The 23791-nt window shown below is 44.7% G+C and overlaps 1 protein-coding gene across 1 annotated transcript in view; it reads right to left on the bottom strand.

Moving 5' to 3' along the window:
* The window catches only part of STEAP2 (STEAP2 metalloreductase), a 33783-nt gene that overhangs the window by 8151 nt on the left and 1841 nt on the right, over positions 1 to 23791 (bottom strand). Inside the window, exons 2-4 of the mRNA XM_068235543.1 lie at positions 10872 to 11391; positions 8157 to 8684; positions 4664 to 4828 (exon numbers count right to left, since the gene is read on the bottom strand). Of these exons, the coding sequence (XP_068091644.1) occupies positions 4664 to 4828; positions 8157 to 8684; positions 10872 to 11360 (1182 nt within the window). The 5' untranslated portion in view covers positions 11361 to 11391. The remainder of the gene's footprint in view (positions 1 to 4663; positions 4829 to 8156; positions 8685 to 10871; positions 11392 to 23791) is intronic.

Below are 23791 nucleotides of genomic sequence, written 5' to 3' on the forward strand. Positions count from 1 at the left end.
TTCCTCAAGCCAAATACTTTTTTGTTTTTGCTTTAATACCCTAAGGGCCCTTTTCCACCTGCAGTCGCTAGCGTTCACGCTGAACGCTAGCGATTGCTGAATCGCAAAACCGGCGATTCCCCGACGTTTTGCAGCCGCGATTTTGCTATGCTATGCACTGCATAGCAAAATCGCGGCAAATATCGCTCCGCTGCGCGTTCGCTTTCGGGTAAAAAACGAATCGCGGTAGTGGAAATGACCTACCGCGATTCCTATGTTAAAAAGCAAACCGTAGTGATTGTAAAATCGCTAGCGGTTTGCGACTTTGCGATTCAGCCAGCGCAAACGCGCTGGTGGAAAAGGGCCCTAATTCCTATACACTGAACTAAACAAGCCTCGCCCACAGCTCCTCCAGTGCCTTGGCACGCTGACAGCCATGTAGCAAGGGCTTATGGGAGCTCAGTCTGGGCAGGAGGAGGTTACTACTTACTAGCCAGACAACTGACTTGCAGCCCAGGTGAAAGTAACGTCTATGCTTCCCTATGGGTCACTACACATTATATGAATTTCAACTGCAAGCTTTTTCACAAGCCACTGCTGTGGAACAGTTTATCAGTTAAAAGACCATTACAGCAAAAAAAAAAAAAAAAAAAAAAAAAAAGTTAGCAATTTAACTGCAGAACTGGCAGGCTTTGGACTAGTCTATCTCCTCATGGGGGATTCTTAGGGTTTTCTTAGCTTTCAAAGGCATTTCCTGAATGGCAGTATAAATGCTAAAATAGTAAGATACAGTGGGTTGCAAAAGTATGCGGCCCCCTTGAAGTTTTCCACATTTTGTCACATTACTGCCACAAACATGCATCAATTTTATTGGAATTCCCCATGAAAGACCAATACAAAGTGGTGTACACGTGAGAAGTGGAACAAAAATCGTACATGATTCCAAACATTTTTTACAAATAAATAACTGCAAAGTGGTGTGTGCATAATTATTCGGCCCCCTTTGATCTGAGTGCAGTCAGTTGCCTATAGACATTACCTGATGAGTGCTAATGACTAAATAGAGTGCACCTGTGTGTAATCTAATGTCAGTACAAATACAGCTGCTCTGTGAGGGCCTCAGAGGTTGTCTAAGAGAATATTGGGAGCAACAACACCGTGAAGTCCAAAGAAAACACAAGACAGGTCAGGGATAAAATTATTGAGAAATTTAAAGCAGGCTTAGGCTACAAAAAGTTTCCAAAGCCTTGAACATCCCATGGAGCACTGTTCAAGCTATCATTCAGAAATGGAAGGCGTATGGCACAACTGTAAACCTACCAAGACAAGGCTGTCCACCTAAACTCACAGGCTGAACAAGGAGAGCACTGATCAGAAATGCAGTCAAGAGGCCCATGGTGACTCTGGACGAGCTGCAGAGATCTACAGCTCAGGTGGGAGACTCTGTCCATAGGACAACTATTAGTCATGCACTGTACAAAGTTGGCCTTTATGGAAGAGTGACAAGAAGAAAGGCATTGTTGACAGAAAGCGTAAGAAGTCCTGTTTGCAGTTTGCCACAAGCCATGTGGGGGACACAGCAACCATGTGGAAGAAGGTGCTCTGGTCAGATGAGACTAAAATTGAACTTTTTGGCCAAAATGCAAAACGCTATGGTGGCGGAAAACTAACACTGCACATCACTCTGAACACACCATCCCCACTGTCAAATATGGTGGTGGCAGCATCATGCTCTGGGGGGTGCTTCTCTTCAGCAGGGACAGGGAAGCTGGTCAGAGTTGATGGGAAGATGGATGGAGCCAAATACAGGGCAAACTTGGAAGAAAACCTCTTGGAGACTGCAAAAGACTTGAGACTGGGGCGGAAGTTCACCTTCCAGCAGGACAATGACCCTAAACATAAAGCCAGGGCAACAATGGAATGGTTTGAAACAAAACATATCCATGTGTTAGAATGGCCCAGTCAAAGTCCAGATCTAAATCCAATCCAGAATCTGTGGCAAGATCTGAAAACTGCTGTTCACAAACGCTGTCCATCTAATCTAACTGAGCTGGAGCTGTTTTGCAAAGAAGAATGGGCAAGGATTTCAGTCTCTAGATGTGCAAAGCTGGTAGAGACATACCCTAAAAGACTGGCAGCTGTAATTGCAGCAAAAGGTGGTTCTACAAAGTATTGACTCAGGGGGCCGAATAATTACGCACACCCCACTTTGCAGTTATTGATTTGTAAAAAATGTTTGGAATCATGTACGGTTTTCGTTCCACTTTTCCTGTGTACACCACTTTGTATTGGTCTTTCATGTGGAATTCCAATAAAATTGATGCATGTTTGTGGCAGTAATGTGACAAAATGTGGAAAACTTCAAGGGGGCCGAATACTTTTGCAACCCACTGTATCTGCCAGCCTCCCTACTCAGGTGCATACGATTTTGTCAGTTAGAGTTTTCAACTGCCATTCAGGAAATGGTTTTGAAAACAAAGAAAACCCTGAGAATCCCACATGAGGAGATTGACTAGTCCAAAACCTGTCAGATTTTAACTACTTACTTTTTTTCTGTAGTGGTCCTTTAAAGCGCACCAGTATTTCAGTGTACAGTGCGATTAATGGCAGCCAGTGACGTTCCAACCCCCCAGTAATGATTTGTCAATATTTATCAGGAAGATGAGACCACATTTTGCAGCTGTGAGTTCAGCCTTCAGTGGAAGGTCTGTGTTACTGCAGCCTGTGTGGAACCTGAGACATGACATGTAAATGCTAAGGGAAAAAACAAGGAGCCAAAGTAAAGTTTAGTGTTGACTGTGAGCGCGTCGCTGTTTGCCAATGTGCGCTGTGGTTCCAGGAAGGGATATAAATGGCAGCAGACATAGAGGAAGCGGGACAGTCTGATGCAATGGAAGTGTGATTCATTCACCTGTGCAAAATGCTCAGCCAATCAGATCAGTCATTTATAATTAAATGCAGACATGTGAAGTGCAGGTGCAAACTGTGTTTTCTTCTCCATGGGACTGGTGGCCGGGGGAGGGGGATGGTCAAAGTTAGACGTGGGGGGTGATTAAAGAGGCATGGTAACCCGGGAATGAATATTCCAATCAGTAGCCGATATCACCTTTCCCACCAGAAATCATTACATTTTCTCGAATAGATTAGTTTGGGGGGGGGGGGATTGGCGGCAGGTGCTGGAAACAAGTTAGGCACTGCGCGGCAGTGAGCAAGCAGCAAAATGACCTGCTTTGCCCCCCAGGGTTAGGCGTAAAGAGGAGCTGTAGTAAAAATAACATTAAATAAAATTGCTTATATATTTTTACAATATTCATTTATAGATTATTTAGTCAGTGTTTGCCCATTGTCGATTCTTTCCTCTCTCCGATTTATATTCTGAAATGTATCCCAGGTGGTGACAACTTTAGTTCTGCCAGGTGATCTGTATGGAATGTTTGTTAGGCCCAGTGCACACCAAAACCGCTAGCAGATCCGCAATACGCTAGCGGTTTTGGGAGCTGATTTCAGAGCGATTCTAGGTATGTTTAGAGAGGTTTTCTAAACATACCTAGCGGTTTTGGGTGCGTTTTTGTGTAGCAGATTACACATATTGTTACAGTAAAAGCTGTTACTGAACAGCTACTGTAACAAAAATGCCTGGCAAACCGCTCTGAAGTAGCGTTTTTCAGAGCGGTTTGCGTTTTTCCTATACTTTACATTGAGGACGAAACGCTTCAGAAACCCGCAAACGCGCTGCAGGAGGCACGTTTGCGGCTTGGCAAAAACCTCAAACCGCCGGTGTGCACCATCCCATTGCATTAGCCAAGCGTTTTTATAGGCGGATGCGGCCGGCGGATCGCTCAAAAAACCTCTCGGTGTGCACTGGGCCTTACTGAGAGTTCTATGCACAGAAGGAGATACTGCTTGCTTGGCAGTTAAAAAAAGCTGTTATTTCCCACAATGGAATGAGGTTCACATCCGGCACAATCCTGCCACACCTCTAATCACATCCCTGTCACACCCCTAATCACTGATACAAGAAAGAATTCTAAAGCAAAATACACAGTTCAATCACTCAGACCACACTGATCCTCTCTATCATCATTAGTTAGCCTTCATTTTAACATTTAAAAATAAGAACTATATCAATTTAAAGGACCACTCCAGCAAAAAAAAGTAAGCAGTTAAAAACTGACATGTTTTGGCTTAGTCCATCTCCTCATGCTGGATTTTCAGGGTTTGTGCTTTGTCTTCAAAAGCATTTCCTGAACTCTCCCAGTGACGGGAGTGCGATGGGGGAGCACGTGCGCAGTAAGCTCCGACTTGCCGAAATTACCGGGCCGGATTGCGGAGTAGGACAGCAAGGGACTAGCGCGAAGAGGGCTGGAGGTAGCCCCCAGGTATGTATAAAACTTTTTTATTCCTTGGTCTCAGGTTCACTTTAATACTGATTTTTTACACAGTAAAAAATTGACATTAAATACTGTACCTGGGATTATTGGGCACCCAAATTTCCATGCGCCTTTTTTTCTATATACGCTATTTCTTTTTTAAATGCAGCATTAAACCCCTGTTTAGGACCACCAAGCTGTTGTCAGAGTTGCTCTGCCTGGTTGCTAGGATACAGCTAGGCTGGAATCACAGCGGGGATAAGCCAGCAAGCAGACATTATTCGCAGCACTGCAGTAAAGAGCTGTGACTGTACCTGAATGAAGCTGAATTCTCTCCAGTTTAAGGCGCTGTTGACAGAGGGGATGGAAGTCACTGCCAGCAAGGAGAGCAGCCCCAGGCTCATTATGCCAAATGAGATATACATCTCCACCCTCCACACTTCCTCCTCATTCCACGAATTATCCACATTGCTGTGCACCTGCAAGACAGGGGTGTTATCATATTACACACATTTCTGGGCACCTGCAAGAACGGCGTGTTATCATATTACACATATTCCTGGGCACCTGCAAGACAGGGGTGTTATCATATTACACACATTCCTGAGCACCTGGAAGAGAGGGGTGTTATCATATTACACATATTCCTGGGCACCTGCAAGACAGGGGTGTTATCATATTACACACAATCCTGGGCACCTGCAAGAGAGGGGTGTTCTTCTATTACACACATTCCTGGGCACCTGCAAGACAGGGGTGTTATCATATTACACACAGTCCTGGGCACCTGCAAGACAGGGGTGTTATCATATTACACACATTTCTGGGCACATGCAAGACAGCGGTATTATTATATTACATATATTACACACATTCCTGGGCACCTGCAAGACAGGGGTGTTATCATATTACACACATTCCAGGGCACCTGCAAGACAGGGGTGTTATCATATTACACACATTTCTGGGCACCTGCAAGACAGGGGTGTTATCATATTACACACATTTCTGGGCACATGCAAGACAGCGGTATTATTATATTACATATATTACACACATTCCTGGGCACCTGCAAGACAGGGATGTTATTATATTACACCAGGGGTGTCAAACTCAAATACAAAGTGGGCCAAAATTGCACACTGGGACCTAGTCACGGGGCAACCTCAATGTCTACTGGCCACCTTCCTGCCTTATAAAGTTCTCTGGTGTCTAGTGGTCCTTCCTACAATATACAGTACAGTTCCCTGGTGTCCAGAGACCCATCCCCTCCTCTATACAGTTCCCTAGTGTTTATTACAGTTCCCCTGCCTCAACCAATTGTCTTCCCTGGTGTTCGAAGGCTTCACCTCCAATATAGCTTCCCTGGTGGTCTAGAGTGGGCCAAACATAATGCAAAGTGGGGAAACCACTTGAGGGCCAAATTTAATGGCTCTGAGCGCCAAATTTGGCCTGCGGGCCGGAGTTTGACATGTATGTATTACACACATTGCTGGACACCCGCAAGACAGGAGTATATGGCCTCAATTCACTAATATTATCTCCTGTCTTTAATAACTCTTCTAGAGTTGTTACCATGGTGATAAGGCATGTAGTACTCAGGAAACATTGGCCTCAATTCACTAAGATCATGCTGGAGATAATAAGGCAAGAGAAAACTTACCTCCACATAAGAGAGAGTTATCTTATCTCTTCACTCCTTAAGTTACCTCCTCTGTAGTTAAGTTACCTCCTCTGTAGTTATTTTACCTCCTCTGTAGTTAATTTACCTCCTCTGTAGTTATTTTCACACGCAGTTAATAAACAGCCTGTCTTTAACTCTGGAGTTATTTTAAGGATTGAAGAGTTAACTTAAAGACAGAAGAGTTAACTTTAGGTTTGCCTGAGGTAAAATGTTTCCTGAATACTGCATGCCTTATCACCATGGTAACAACTCTAGAAGAGTTATTAAAGACAGGAGATAAGCTTAGTGAATTGAGGCCATTTTACCTCAGGCAAACCTAAAGTTAACTCTTCTGTCTTTAAGTTAACTCTTCAATCCTTAAAATAACTCCAGAGTTAAAGACAGGCTGTTAATTAACTGCATGTGAAAATAACTACAGAGGAGGTAAATTAACTACAGAGGAGGTAAATTAACTACAGAGGAGGTAAATTAACTACAGAGGAGGTAAATTAACTACAGAGGAGGTAACTTAAGGAACTCTCTTGCCTTATTATCTCCAGCATGATCTTAGTGAATTGAGGCCTAAGTCTATTACACACATTGCTGCAGGGCTGTGGAATGGGTACAAAAATAATCCACACTTCTTAGTTTATTAAACCACTGACTCCGACTTCAGGTACCAAAAAATTGCTCCAACTCCTCGACTCAGCATTGGTTAGCCTGTCAGTCCGTGGCTTCCATTAGTATATTGTTATTGTAGTGTAATAGTACAGAAAGACATTAAGCTTTTGATGCTTGATTGTGATAATGTTGTCTGTCAGTTTGATGCCTGCACAGGCATCCCTTGTATTTGGCCCCTGCCTTCATATAGGCAAAAAACAATCTTCTGCAGTGGAAATTTTCTAGCCAATTGCTTTATCCCTGGGTGCTGTGGGGACCAGTGATGGTCTAGGAGAACTCAGAGAATCATGTGATCGGTTTGGTCAGGTGATAGATATGCAAGCTCTGATTTGCTGTGATCATATGCTGCTTTATCACATGATCATGACTAGCAAATCAGAGACTTGCATATCTATCACCTGACCAAACCGATCACATGATTCTCTATGAGTTCTCCTAGACCATCACTGATCCCCACAGCACCCAGGGATAAAGCAATTGGCTAGAAAATTTCCACTGCAGATTGTTTTTTGCCTATATGAAGGCAGGGGCCAAATACAAGGGATGCCTGTGCAGGCATCAAACTGACAGACAACATTATCACAATCAAGCATCAAAAGCTTAATGTCTTTCTGTACTATTACACTACAATAACAATATACTAATGGAAGCCATGGACTGACAGGCTAACCAATGCTGAGTTTACAGTGGATTTTCCCACTGAAAAAGTGACAGTGACTAGAAGGTCCAATCGATAACCCACAACGTAACTGTTCCTTAGTAGAATAGCTCCTGTTCATCTAATAAAGTATACCTGAAGCGAAAAAAAGTTAGATACTTACCCCAGTGGTTGGAAGCATCCCGATGGTCCAGAGGCTTTAAGTATACCTCTACAGATCATCTTTTCTGTGCAGGGTCTCCTATTCAACTGTGGATGAACCCATCCCAACTGAGCACGTGCAATCAAGGTCTGGGCATGCCTAGTAGAACCAAATGCATGTGCAAAGCTATTTTCATTCATGCACGAGTGTCTCGTTCCACTGGGCATGCCCAGACCTTAGTCACAAATGACCAGAAGAAACCTATTAGACTGGCAGGAGTTGAATAGGCAAACAGGGTCTCTATGTTGGATGAGTGGGCTGCAGTAGGGTCTGAACACTTCCTACTACGGTAGAGTCTCGGTTATCCGGAACACAACTAACCAGCAGTCTCAACTATACAGCACAAAGACTGGATTCTACGGAACCCCCAAGGTTATTATACTTTCAATTACTGTTTGTTTTTCTCATGAGGACAGCCTGAATTTAAGCAGGGCTGTGGAATCGCTATCGGTACAAAAATTTTATGAAAAAGTTTACAAAAAGTTTATGAAACCAGCAACTCAGACTCCAGGTAAGACTGCGGAAGTGCATCAGGAGCAGTTATCACCTTTTGTCCATGCAGCCCAAACTCACCATCACTTCATTAGGAAGAACAAGTCTCACCTGTTGATAAGCTGCATTGAGAAAGGAGTAACGCTCAGACCGTCTCATAGGCAGGCACAGGCTGTAGACCACATGGACAGCCGCAAAGAAGAAGCTTAGCAGTCCCAGCTGTTTCCTGCAATGCAGCCAGCTCTCCAGCCACTGGGGGAAGCGGCGGTACTTTGTGCCATAATACAGCTGGTGGGCCGCCGCCAGGAGTCCTGCCAGGTACACCAGCGACAGGAGCGTGATGGCAACAATGGGCAAGGTCTTATTGACAATCTCTATGGGGATCTTGTAGAAGTCACTCTGCTGGTTTTTGACGTACGGGTGAATAATGTCCCTGACGAAAGAGTAGATGAAGAAGAAGGTTGCCAGGCTGATGGCCACCACGACAGGACCCTTCCATGGAGTGAAAAGACGGAGAGGCAAGTTCTCAATCTCCCTGGAGGAAGATAATGTCCCCATGTCGATCGGGATGAAGTTCATTTGGCGAGCCAGCTCGATGACTTGATGGCGGGCTTGGACATTATTGCTGCAGATATACACCTGGAAACACCACAAAACACCACTAGTGAACCAATACAGCAACTTGTTTTCATTTAGAGACATGTCACATTCACAGACATAGCAGTAAGTTACAGAGACGCTGAACACATTTCAAATGTACAAATATACATCAAGTCATATATGTATACAAATTTTGTGTTACATTTTGCAATGCTAGCTGTTCTACTCCAGAGACCCATTTGCAGGTGCAGGCAAAAAGTGTTAAAGGCTGCTGGAGCTCCTGAGAGTCCAACTAGCAAAAAGCTTCTCCTCATCTTGACCCACGAGCAGCTGAAATGCCCCCCCTCATCCTTTTCCTTTATACTGGCGCCTGCGCAGTGTTCCTGACCTTGTACACAGATGGGACCATGGCTGCAAAGAAGAAAAGGGTCGTCCAGCAGCAGTGGGGTCAAGGAAGACATAGGAAGCCTCTCACTGGATCCTCTTCCCGCTAATAAGTATCTGACTTTTATTTGTTTCAGTTTTCAGCCAGCTATACCTGTTTAAAAAGGCCTTTAACTGTGAAAAGCAGTTTCAACAACTCTGAAATTGGTACTTTTACAATTTCTGTGTTCCACCCAGTAACTATCCAGTGATTCCCAATATTCCTGCATGAGTAATTAGCTGCACAAAGCAGGAAACATTGCAAATTTGGAGTGATCACCCGCACCAATGACCAAAGCTACACCCACCCACTTGCCATTACTCTGAATGAAAAGTACGTTTTTTCTCCCAAGCAGGAAATGACATCACAAGTCAAAAGACCCTGCTGGAAAGGTACAAAGATTTCCAAAAGTGATTTTGGAAGATGTGTGGGCAATCAATCTCTGTGTCCACACCTTGGATACAATGAACAAGATATCAGAATCCATAAGAGACTATATATTGCCATGTCGGCTCATTTAGATGGAAAGGCTTACATACTTACCTTCCAAGTAGTCTACTCCTCAGTGTCTTTCTCCTGTCCCGCGTCCTGTTTGTTCACTGCGATCAAGGGAATTGTCCGTCCTCCATTTTGAAAATGGCCATTACCAATAACAGCTTTCTGGTCAGCACACAGTTAAACTATAACATCGCCCACTTGAGCCATAGGGAAACATGGACATTACCTGGTACATCAGTTTTCCTCTCAGCCATAACTGACAGCAACTGATATTTTACTGACATCAACTAATATATTTCAGATCTGACAAAATATTGTCACAACTGGAAGGGATTATTATCAAAAGAAAATGGTGAGCTTCTGAGAGGAACTAAGGGCAAGGTTACTATGTAATGTTCATTTGAAGTTACCTCATGTGTTTATTTTAAATATTTTTACTCAGTACAGGTTCTCTTTAAGTGTGTCTAGTATTGGGGACCCCATCAACAAATTGCAGTGTGCTCCCATAATTTGTAGCCACATCTCTGCTGGGAAGTGACAGGTTGGCGGGCATGGCTTTCATGCCCTACACGGTAAGTGTAAAAGTGGTCACTAATGATACAATTTGCTGAATGATTATTTCATATGAAGAATCGGAAATAATCGTTTGGGAGCACTAACCGACAAAAATCTCCCAACCAATATAATCAGATTGACAGAATCAATCCGATCGGACTAGTTAGGAGATTTTTGTCCATTAGTGGTCCCAAACAATAATTTCCAACCGTTCATGTTCATAAACGATCACTTGGCAAATTGCAAATTAGTGGCCACCTTAACTGTGTAATCCTATTACTAAAATAGGGCTGATGCTACTAAATCTAGTAATGTCATCTCGTTGAATAGAACATTGCTATAATACTAACATGTGGAGTCAGATCACACAGAAGGCCACCTAGGCAAGTGTCAAGGATATGGAGAGCCAAGTCAGCTATCTTGCCTGAGGCCTGATTTCACCATACTGTATCTCTGTCAGCATGCAAATGTAAGAAAGTTTACTTATTGCTAGCTGCATCCATGTGCTATTTCAGTTTGTATACTGTTTTAATCTGAGTTTAGAGTTTACTGCATAATTTGCATCTGTTTTGAATAAAAGGTGTGTATTTAGCCTCTAGGGGGCTCTGCACGCCTCTGTTGGTAGTCATTTCAGATACAGCCTGATAAGGAGCACTGCCAATTTTTTCGTCCCCCCCCCCCCCCCCAAAAAGAAATAAAAAAATAAATGTAGCTCTATGTATAACTGTGGACAGGGGATTTAGACTTACTTGGCAGCTGGCGTCTTTGGGGCCTAGTTGCATGGCCCAGGCGGAGATAACATTGAAGCCTTTTACCACATAGCAGTCTGGAAAGAGGGAAGACAGATACTCAGCGTTGGATTCTGGGTACTGGTCCACTCTCATGTTATTGCTGACGTCCACCAGTACCTTCCCGCTCAGTAAGTGCTTCAAGTCCCACAGGGAAGAGTAATGTTCTCTGTGTATTGCTACAAAGATGATGCTGGCTTTCAAAATGGCGTCCTCGTGGTGGGTCACGTCCACCACATGGGGGAAAAAGTCGGCGGCACATTTGGGTTCCCGGCTGCCGATCACCACGTGGTAGCCGCACCGTATCAGCCGGATGGTCAAGGACTTGGCAAAGTCTCCGCTTCCCAGGATGCCGATGGTGGTTTTGTCTTCTTTGATGCCGTTGGTGCCATTGGGTAAGAAAGTTTCATTCACGCTTTTCGGACTTCCCATCATTGTGATGGATTCCATGGCCCAGAAAATTGTTCTCCGTCCTTTAGTTCTAGAAAAAAAAGTATTTTAAATACATCTGATAACCAGCAGTTTCACCTATCTGATGAAAATCTGAAACGACAATAAACGAGATGATGAATTGTATGTGTATAGTACAGATAAAAAACAGAACATTAGTAGCAAAGAAAAAGTCTCATGTTGTTTTCCAGTACAGGAAGCTTCCAGTATCTATGCAAAAGAGCTTCTCTGAGTTATTTAAAGAGGAACTGCAACCAAGGACTGAACTTCATCCCAATCAGTAGCTGATACCCCTTATCCTATGAGAAATCTATTCCTTTTCTCAAATAGATCATCAGGGACATCTTTATGGCTGATATTGTGGTATAATCCCTCCCACAGTGTGATGTCAGGACCTAGGTCCTAACTTTATATTATTTAAAGTGGTATGAAACTCAGCATTTCCTCTTTGCTGTAAAAGATTATTCACAGCACTAAATCAACTACAGCAGAACGGAATATATATATATATATATATATACATATACACATACATACATACATACATACATACATACTAGGCCTGAATGATTTTAGGAAAAAATTGAATTGAGCGATTTCTGTCTGAAATTGCAATTTAGATTCGATTCACAATTTCCTTCAAATCAAGCTTTGTTCCCTCTCTTTGCCTGTTTGTTCCCCCTCTGTTCCCCTGTCTCTCTTTGTGCCCCCTTTGCCTCTTTATGCCTCCTCTGTGCCCCCTCTGTGTCTCTCTTTGTGCCTCCTCTGTCCCTCTCTGTGCCTCCTCTGTCCCCCAAGCTGCATCAGTTCTGGACATAGCTTCCAGCACGAGTCCAACGATGCGTTCCTATCCACTTCGCCTCCTGCAGGCTCTAATGCACGGAATACTTCCTATATGTCATGTGACATACAGGAACACCGGAGTTTTGCCAAGCACAAGAGCCGACAGATGGCGATAGAGGAGGACAGCTTTGGACTCGTGCGGAAGGTATGTCTAATGCTGCGGCCGCATGCGGCGGGACTTTAGGGAAGTTTGAAGCCACTTCTTCAAACTTCCCCCATGTGGAAATGACGTGATCGCTATAATTGCCACTTTGACGATTCCGAAATTGTGATCTTGGTGATCGCGATTTCGGTTTAAATTCGATTTATCTTTCAGGCCTAATACATACATACATACATATACATATATATATATATATATATATATATATATATATATATACACACACACACACACAGCAGCTATGCAATAAAATGCAGTAGCAGCATTCACAGCAGATAAAATGTACTTTGCAAATTTGTAGACAAACAATACTACTTGTACACAGAAGCAAATATGATAACTGTATTGGTAATACATAAGTTGTATCCCACTTTTAAGATTCATTGCAATAACTGATACAAATAGTATTTGTTTTTATTTCTCACATACTGGAATTCATATCACTTGACATAAACGATTATCCTGTATTTGCTTTATTGATCAGGGGATGTTTTGTGAAAAAAATAAATAAATAACAAGTAGTCATTTAAGCCTCTGTGTACTAGTATAGAATAAACTGAAAGTTTAAAGCACATTTTTAATGAGGCCATAACGCTATTAGGGCTGCTGATGCGACACATAACATGTTACATCACAGGATTGGAATATTTTCACACTAACCGGAAAATAATGAAAATCTGACATGCTAACTAGTGCTTATCCCATAATCCCTGGTGGAGTCGGTGGCAACGCTGAGGATTAGTAATGGCTAAATTACAGTTTGATGATTTAAACATACTACAAAGGGTAATAAGATGGGGAACTATAACTATTTTAGTATTTCTATAGCGCCGACATATTACGCAGCACTGTACAAAGTATATTGTCTTGTAACTAACTGTCCCTCAGAGGGGCTCCAGTGTTCTCCCCAGACTTTTTTTTCCAGCCGGGTGGCATGAAAAAGTAGCCGGGTGGGGCCATATGAGGGAATGCAGGGCAGGTGCTTCTCTGCACAATTCTGCTTACAGCAGAGGAGGTGGTGAGCCGATGACAGCCGGGCGCTCACAAAAACTAGCCGGGTGGAGCACCCGGCTAAAAGAGCCTGGGTAGAACACTGGGCTCACAATCTTATCCCTGCCATAGCCATTTGTCTATGTATGTATCCTGTAGTGCATGTATCATAGTCTAGGGCCAATTTATAGGGAGGCCAATTAACTTATCTGTATGTTTTTGGGATGTAAGGGGAAACCGGAGTGCCCAGAGGAAACCCACGCAGACACGGGGAGAGCATACAAACTCCTTGGAGATGTTGACCTGGCTGGATTTGAACCGGGTACCCAGCGCTGCAAGGCAAGAGCGCTAACGCCACGTGCCATCTGTGCACAGATATTCTTTGGGGTAATAAACCGCGTCCAGATGAATTAACTTTTTGGGGGAAACACTGTAGTTCAACTTGGGACAAATGCCTGGCCCAGGATTCACACTAAAGGCTCGGGAAACCCACAACCCACTTGGTTCAGAGCTTGGGTCGTTCCCAGAGGAGCTTACTGCACCTGCGCCTTATCTAGCCCAGGCTTCCTGTCTGGCCAGAGCAAAAGCCAGGGGTGTACCCAGCTGGAATGGGAAGATCCACCCGGTTCCTTCTCTTCTATTCCAGGACATCCTTATTCTAGTGCTCTTGACTAATGCGCTTGTTTGACCCCCAATTTAGTGTTTCTGTTTACAGCCAAATATTCCAGAAGGTCCGCACACTCAATCTTGCAGGATAAAGCATTGTTTATTGACGTATTGTGACAACTAGAGATGCTCATTCGGATTTCGCACAATTGAAATTGCCGGATTTGCGATCGGAACTCGAAAACCGGATTTTTGTGGAAATACTGCATTACTACAGCTCGGTAATTTTAGCCCAATCACAGAATTTGGAAGCATCGGACCTATCAGAGAATGCAGAGCCAACTCGGAAGTATTTGGCCAATCAGAGAATGCAAAAAATGACCCAAAAAAACACTACTCAGAAAACCGGACTAGGAAATCAATCGGAAATCCGCAGAATCGGTAATCGGCATTGGCGGAAATCGGAGTTTCTGCGGAATCGGAAATCAACATTTCCGACCATCCCAAGTGACAACAGTCCATTCACAGCAAACCAACGACCATTTCGGGGCCACAGCAGGTCCTCTTTATCAAGGTATCAGGACGGAATGCAAACAAACATTGACAAAGGGGACCTGCTGTGGCCCCGAAACGGTTGTTGGTTTACTTTGCATGGACTGTTTACTCCCTATTACTGGTTAAAGTGTAACTGTCGGGCATAAAATCAATTCTTTATTTTTATCTGGTAAACAAGTAACTAGGATGCTAACCAGACAATCCAAAAGTAAAAAAAAATCACTCTTATTTGTCTTCTCCTTAAAAACACCATTCCCCAGTTTCCCTGGCTTTTATTTGGTACATCTACCACACAAAGGAAGTTGTAGGGCATGCTGGGTTGTCCTTTTTTGCTTCTCTACTTTCCCCTCAGACTTAACTAATACAGCCAGATTGGCTGAAGCCTCTTTCCCTCCCGTTTTCCCCTCCCACACCTCCTGTTCCTCTCTGATTGGCCAATATTTCTAATGCTGAGACAATGCACTTTCTATAGTGGAGGGCGGGCAATGCATACAGAATCAGGCAGAGGAGAGTAAGGGAGGAAGTAACATCAGGATTAGCTTCAAAATAGCCACAGTTCAAATAGGAAATGCTTTTTTTACTGTAGAAAAATCACTAAAATCAAACTGTGGACAGTGCAATACATGTTATGTAAGTAGAGCAGGTATTTATCTACTTATATATGTGCTTTTTTTATCCTGTGATAGTATGGCTGACAGCTCCACTTTAAGGGCTCTGCCTTTGACATGGGCGACCAGGGTTCAAATCCTGGCTAGGGTCAGTACCTATTCAGTAAGGAGTCCTTAGGCAAGGCTCCCTAACATTGCAGGGTGGCCTCTTGAGTGCTTTAAGTCCGACAGGAGAAAGCGCTAACCAAATGTTCATATTATATAATGGTCATGTAATATTTTAATGTGCTCTATCATACTTCTCCCAGGATGGGGAGAAATGCCAAGAAACCCCTGCAAAGTACTTAAGGAACCCTGGTAGACAATAATAATAATAATTGGAACATTTGTATAGCGCTTTTCTCCTTTCGGACTCAAAGCGCTCAAGAGCTGCAGCCACAGGGACGCGCTCAAGAGGCCACCCTGCAGTGTTAGGGAGTCTTGCCTTGAACTCCTTACTGATAGGTACTTGACCTAGCCAGGATTCGAACCCTGGTCTCCCATGTCAAAGGCAGAGCCCTTAACCAGTACACTATCCAGCCACCATGCCTGGACAAAGCCTGGCCTAGGAGAAAACTCAAGAAAAAAGGTTAATTGCATATGAGCCTCTGTTTTTTCCCCCCATATCTAACACACATAAGGGTATGTCAATTGGCTTCTCCTAAAACTGCTAAGGAGGCGTGATCTCCAATTAGGAATACCACGGAATAGGAGTAGTAATGTTCTAGGCTGGGCTACAGGGTGGTAGTACATAAACACAGGCGATAATACTATAATAATAACAGACCTAATACTTAACCATAAAACCGGTTTTCAGGGAAATGTCATAATACGGTATATTATTATTTACCTTGGAAATGACATTTCATTCTGGGAAATAACATGTTGTGAAATGCTGTTTCACAATGTCCAAAATGTAAGTTCTTTAAAAGGAAATAAAAAAAGAACACCCACGTATCTCAATTTTGCAGCAGTTGTCACACTACAAGTTTGGGAAACATACGCCCACTTGGTCCAGAGTTTGGGGTTTTCCCAGAGCAGCTCACTGCACCTGCGCCTTATCTAGCCCAGGCTTCCTGTCTGGCCAGAGCAAAAGCCAGGGGTGTACCCAGCTGGAATGGGAAGATTCGCTCAGTTCCTTCTCTTCTATTCCACATTCCAGGACATCCAAAGAACACACCAGTAACATTGAGTTGCTCATATTCCCAGACTCCTTTCCTAGGACACACTCTAGATTTAAAGGGACCGCAGCTTGTGTAAAGAGTAAAAACATAGCTCACGTCCAGGACCCACCCAGAGGTCATATTGATAGGACAGGGTTAAAGATACTCAGAGACGAGTCTTAAAGAGAAACTCTGACCAAGAATTGAACTTTATCCCAATCAGTAGCTGATACCCCCTTTTACATGAGAAATCTATTCCTTTTCACAAACAGACCTTCAGGGGGCGCTGTATGGCTGATAATGTGGTTAAACCCCTCCCACAAGAAACAAGAAAAGTACGTATTCCTGGCAGTTTCCTGTCTGTGAACCTTGTTGCATTGTGGGAAATGGCTGTTTACAGCTGTTTCCAACTGCCAAAAAAACATGCAGCAGCTACATCACCTGCCAACAGTAAAAATGTCACTATGTAATAAATGTCAGAATGTAAATCAGGGATTTAAAAGATTTTACAATGGGCAAACACTGACTAAATCATTTCTACATAATTATTGTAAAAATGAAGCATTTTTTTATTACATTATTTTCACTGGAGTTCCTCTTTAAGCTAGCTTTTTTTACTTACCCGGGGCTTCCTCCAGCCCCATAAGCACGGCTGCATCCCTCGCCGTCCTCTTCCGATCTCCCGTTCAGCCGCGGTGAGCCCCAGTAATAGGCTCAGTGACGTTACCCCGGGTCTACTGCGAATGCTGCAGTAGGTCCGGCGCATGCGCAGAAGACCCTGACTGGCTTCAACTGAGCCCGTTACCGGGGATCACTGCGGGCTGAATGGGAGACAGCAGGAGGACGGCGAGGGACGCATCTGTGCTTACGGGGCTGGAGGAAGCCCTGGGTAAGTAAAAAACTAGCTTAAGACTTGTCTCTGAGTCCCTTTAATGTATTTACATAGTTGGGTGGATTCTCGCAGACACTCTGGCCCACATGCAATTAATTTCTCCTGAGTTTTCTCCTAGGAGACCATTTTTCATTGTCTTTTCAGCACTTTGCAATCGAAAAAGTACCAAAAAGTAGGTTAAAAAAAAGTACTGTAAACATTATTTTGTGCACACAGTATGCCCACTTGAAGGTGGTTTAAAAGGCATTTCATTGACAAGCTGTGAAAATATCACCTAGGAGAAAACTGATGAAAAAATATTGATTACATATTGACCTCGGATTCCCCCCCCCCCCCCCAAAAAAAAATCTCTAACACATACGCAGGGCTGTGGAGTTGGTATAAAAATCATTCGACTCTAACTCCTTAGATTATGAAACCACCGACTCTAACTCCAGGTACCCAAAACTGCTCCGACTCCTCGACTCCGACTCCACAGCCCTGCTCATACGGGCAGCTCAACTGGCTTCTCCTAAAACTGCTAAGGAGGCGTCATCCCCACCAAGAAAGGATTTATACTTTTTGTATGTTGTGTCTCCACTTCCATGTGCAGCAGCCCTCCCATTCCATGTGCAGCCCCCTCTTCCATGTGTATCACCCATGTACAGCAGCCCCTCCCATGCCATGTGCAGCCCCCTCTACCATGTGTATCATGGGCAGCATGGAGGCGTAGTGGTTAGCTCTCTCGCCTTGCAGCGCTGGGACCCTGGTTCGAATCCCAGCCAGGGCACTATCTGCAAAGAGTTTGTATGTTCTCTCCGTGGCTGCGTGGGTTTCCTCCGGGCACTCCGGTTTCCTCCCACATTCCAAAAACATACGGATAAGTTAATTGGCTCCCGCTAAAATTGGCCCTAGACTACAATGTATACACTACATTATATAGACATATGGCAATGGTAGGGATTAGATTGTGAGCTCCTTTGAGGGACAGTTAGTGACAAGATATATATATATATATATATATATATATATATATATACACTGTACAGCGCTGCGTAATATGTCGGCGCTATATAAATACTAAATAATAATAATAATAATCCATGTACAGCAGCCCCTCCCATGCCATGTGCAGCCCCCTCTACCATGTGTATCATCCATGTACAGCAGCCCCTCCCATTCCATGTGCAGCCCCCTCTTCCATGTGTATCACCCATGTACAGCAGCCCCTCCCATGCCATGTGCAGCCCCCTCTACCATGTGTATTATCCATGTACAGCAGCCCCTCCGATTCCATGTGCAGCCCCCTCTTCCATGTGTATCACCCATGTACAGCAGCCCCTCCCATCCCATGTGCAGCCTCCTCTTCCATGTGTATCATCCATGTACAGCAGCGCCCATCCCATTCCATGTGCAGCCCCCTCTTCCATGTGTATCATCCATGTACAGCAGCCCCTCCCATTCCATGTGCAGCCCCCTCTTCCATGTGTATCATCCATGTGCAGCAACCCCTCCCATGCCATGTGCAGCCCCATCTTCCATGTGTATCATCCATGTACAGCACCCCCTCCCATTCCATGTGCAGCCCCCTCTTCCATGTGTATCATCCATATACTGCTGCCCCTCCCATTCCACATGAAGCTTCCTCTTCCATGTGTATCATCCATGTATCATCCCATTCCATGTGCAGCCCCCTCTTCCATGTGTGTCATCCATGTGCAGAAACCCCTCCCATTCCATGTGCAGCCCCCCCTTCCATGTGTATCATCCATGTACAGCAGCCCCTCCCATTCCATGTGCAGCCCCCTCTTCCATGTGTATCATCCATGTACAGCAGCGCCCCTCCCATTCCATGTGCAGCCCCCTCTTCCATGTGTATCATCCATGTACAGCAGCCCCTCCCATCCCATGTGCAGCCCCCTCTTCCATGTGTATCATCCATGTACAGCAGCCCCCTCCCACTCCATGTGCAGCCCCCTCTTCCATGTGTATCATCCATGTACAGCAACCCCTCCCATTCCATGTGCAGCCCCCTCTTCCATGTGTATCATCCATGTACTGCAGCCCCTCCCATTCCATGTGCAGCCCCCTCTTCCATGTCTATCATCCATGTGCAGCAACCCCTCCCATGTCATGTGCCGCCCCCTCTTCCATGTGTATCATCCATGTACAGCAGCGCCCCTCTCTTTCATAAACAGCTCCCTTGGGCATCGCTTTCTCTTTTTCATGTGTTGCTCTCTATTGTAAGCCTGCTCTTTCATACGTAGCAACCCTTCATTCATGTTCAGGTGCTCCCTTGTGCTGCAACCGCCCAAGGCCTGGGCCTTTGTTGCCTTTACAGAAATCTGGCCCTGATCTCCACTGAGATATACCCTGGAATATGAATAGTAATGTTCTAGGCTGGGCTGCATAAAAGGGTGGTAGTACATAAACACAGGCAATAATAATAATAATAATAACAGAGCTAATGCTTACACATTTTTGGGGAAATATCTTAATACATTATTGTTTTCCTTGGAAACGAGATTTCATTCTGGCAAATGACATATTGTGAAATGCAGTTTCACAATGTCCAGAATGTTTTGTTCTTTAAAATGAAATAAAAAACAACACCCACATATCTTGATTTTGCATCCAGTATTGGCTCATCGTGCCGAACCTGCATGGAACTGAGAATGTTCGCAAAAGGAGGCGTGTAACGTTCTTCTTAAAGAGGTACTGCAGTGATATATAGTACTGTAGCCAATTATTCAGGATACTCACTTTTACATTATGTATCCTTGTTTCAGCTTTAGAAATTCTTCCTATACCAATATATTGCTGTAAATTGGTATGTAGCCCCGCCCTCCCATTGATGCTTAGCCTAGGCTGTTTAGCTATGCAAAATTCTCCTCCCAGAGCATTCTGGGAGACCAGGTATTATTTCCACTGGCTTTGGAACACAGTGTAAACGAACATTTCACGTACATAAACAACCCAATCATTGTGAGATGCACACAATTTTGCACCTAGCAAATTATTATATACTAGTGACCTTAGCCCGTTTAAAAAAGGGCTCTAGGTTTGTTTCTTAACGCCGCCACCGCCGCATGTCTGGGCGCATGCGCGCGCACCCACTGCAAGCGCGCGCACCCGTCCGCCCACGCACACGCCCACCCGGCCCCGTCCTCCTGTCCCAGCGGCTGTCCGTGCGGCACAGTAGTAAAAAGCACGGACCCAAGGACACAGGGACAGGAGAATGCGGGGACAGTTAGGTTTTATTATATAGGATTCCATACAATATTCATTATGAAAAACAAATGAGCCAGAACTAGGGCCTCTTTAAAGAAAATCTGAAGCCAGATTAAAAATGGCTTTTTAGCTTATATTCAGCAGGGGCATGTTTGCCCCAGCTAAAACGCCGCTATCCCGCGGCATAACGGGGGGTCTTTACCCCCCAAATGCCCTCCGTGGTGCCCAGAGAGCGCTTCCATGAGAGGCAGGGCTATGAGCTGCAGCTCTGCCTCACATGGGTCTGTCAGCGCGTATCTCCGCCTCTCCCCCGCCCCTCTCAGTCTGCCTTCGCTGAGAGTGGCAGGAGAGAGGCGGAGATACGCGCTGACAGACGCGTGTGAGGCAGGGCTGCAGCTCATAGCCCTGCCTCACACGGAAGCGCACAGGGGCAGCAAAATCCACGACCAAGAAAGTCGTGGATTTTGCAGGGGGGATTTGGGGGGTAAAGACCCCTTGTTATGCCATGGGATAACGGCGTTTTAGAAGGGCCAAACATGCCCCTGCTGAATATAAGCTAAAAAAGCCATTTTTAATCTGGCTTCAGATTCTCTTTAAAGGGAACCTAAACAGAACGTAAAAAAAAAAGAGTTTTAACTTGCCCGGGGCTTCTACCAGCCCCCTTCAGCCGCCCTGTGCCAGCGCTGTCACAGAATGAACCTCTGGTCCCTTGCAGCGGTTTAGTTTTGTTTTCAGTGACTGGGCCAGTTGATGGCTACCGCGCCTGCATGGACCTGGTCGCGCACGTCCTCAATCACCTGCCCATCAGCAGGAGCATCCTGTGCATGTGCAGGGCTCGTACTGTGCATGTGCAGGACGCTCCCGGCAGCAGGAGCATGATCAAGTACATGTGCAGCCAGAGCCATGCAGGTGCAGTAACTATCGACTGGCCTAGTCACCGAAAACGGAACAGAGCCGCTGCGAGGGACCAGAGGATCATTCCGTGATGGCACGGGCACACGGCGGCTGCAGGGGGCTGATAGAAGCCCCGGGCAAGTTAAACTCTTTTTTTAAAGTTCTGTTTAGGTAACCTTTAATGCTGCGCTCAGCTGGAAAAATGCAAATAATATTTATTTTCAAACATATATTTTTGGGAGAAAGGGTTGATGAGGCCCAGAAGTACTTTGTCCTGCATGGGTCACCTGCAGATCATGTGCAACAACCGCGATTTCTGTTGATGCAGCACTCTGCTGGAGCCCTGACCTTGCACATAAGTAAGTAACTCATTTTTGACAGTTGTCATCCCTCTTGCAGTTCAGTTCTGTCCACCAAAATAGGCTCACTAATAACTGCACAGCCAGCGAACCTGCAGGATGATGACTTAAAGAGAAACCGTAACCAAGAAATGAACTTCATCCCAATCAGTAGCTGATACCCCCTTTTCCATGATAAATCTTTTCCTTTTCACAAACAGATCATCTGGGTTGCATGGCTCTGTATGGCTGATATAGTGGTGAAACCCCGCCCACAGTGTGATGTCAGGACCATGGCCCTGACAGTTTCCTGTCTGTGAACCTCATTGCATTGTGGGAAATAACAGCTGTTTACAGCTGTTTCCAACTGACAAAAACAAAAGCAAGCAGCATCTCCTTCCACTGACATCACCTGCCAGCAGTAAAAATGTCACCATGTGATAAATGTCAGAATGTAAATCAGGGAAAGGAAAGATTTTACAACAGGCACACACTGACTAAATCATTTACACATAATTATTGTAAAAATGAAGCGCTTTTTTTATTACATTATTATCACTGGAGTTCCTCTTTAAGGACAATAAACCACTCCACAGTTAGTGAACAGTGGTATCGATCTGTGAATCTATATCACAGTATGAGTCAGGGACCCATTTTAATCACCTTATGCACACAGTCTGGGTTATTGGTTAGATGAAAGTATGGAGCTAGGCAGTGGCGTAGCTATGGAGCTTTGGGGCTCAGTGCAAATTTTATATTGGGGCCCCCAAGCACTCTTTAAATAACAAGTGATATGGCGCCAGAAACCTGCCAAGGTCATACACAGTATCAGAGAAGTAAGCATAGGCACTGGACCAGTTTTGTGAATGATTACAGTCTTCAAAGCATCCATAGAAGTGATTATTGCGTTTGAGGTTGGGCCCCTCTAGCCCAAGGCCACTGGTGCAGCCGCAAACCTCTGTATCCCCTATTGCTATAATAGTAGATGTAGCCAATGTAGATAGGAGAAGGTTGATTCTACACTGGAACACAGAGCGTAGTTCAAGGTTGGTGTCAAGGACCTGGGAGGGAGGTGTTGAGGTTAGGGCTTATAGGGGTGGGTTGCAGTAAAGATGGTGTTAGATCTGGGTAAGGCACAGACTGGGGTGAGGTCAGAGTTAGGCACAGGGAAGAATGCAAGGCTACAGTTAAGCCCAGGCCAGGTGTGTGGGTATAGAGGTAGGAACTAGGCAGAGATGAGGTAAAGGTTAGGACAGAGCAGGGGATGAAGTTAAGGAGGAACTTCAGCCTAAACAAACATACTGTCATTAAGTTACATTAGTTATGTCAATTATAATAGATAGGTAATATAATCTCTTACCCACCCTGTTTTAAAAGAACAGGAAAATGTTTGTGATTTCATGGGGGCAGCCATCTTTTTGGTTGAAAGGAGGTGACAGGGAGCATGAGACACCGTTCCAACTGTCCTGTGTCCTGATCACCCCTCCCAGCTGTGTGCGCTAGGTTTCAAACCTCAAATTAAAAAAAAAAAAAAATTGTGCCAAAACAGCAGTACAAGAACAACAACATCACAAATCCCATCATGCTTTGCACAGCATTAGGGGAAAAATGCCCAGGCAGATTACTTTTATGGGGCGGAGCTTAGCTTCTGTGCAGCTAAAAATGAGGCTTGGGTAAGAAAAACAAAGTTCTGATGCTGTGAAACTGTTAAAGAAACACCAAGCCTGTGTACACCAAACACCAAGTGCTGCTGAGTATATTTTAGTAAGTTAGGAACTGGTCAGGGAGTGAGGTCATGCGGATGAGGTTAAGTTTAGGGATATAGCAGGAGGTGAGGTTAAGGTTGGGGATAAGGCAAAAAGTTAGGTTAGGGTTAGATGCTAGTTAGGGGTGAGGTAATGGTTAGGGACAGGACAAGCAAGGGGGGAGCAATAGCCATAGCAGCTGCTATGGGGCCCTGGAGCAGAGGGGGCCTAGATGTACTTAATGCAATCACCATTAACTCTCTGGTGTTTCTCTACCCACTCTGACTTTCTAGTTACTGCCCATGAACTTTGTACCGTGTTGATTGCATGAGAATGTAAATTGCCCAGTTAACTCATTTCCGTAGGGTAGGGGCAGGTAGCATTG

This window comes from Hyperolius riggenbachi, chromosome 5, assembly GCF_040937935.1.
Source record: "Hyperolius riggenbachi isolate aHypRig1 chromosome 5, aHypRig1.pri, whole genome shotgun sequence".
NCBI classification, from domain to species: Eukaryota; Metazoa; Chordata; class Amphibia; order Anura; family Hyperoliidae; genus Hyperolius; species Hyperolius riggenbachi.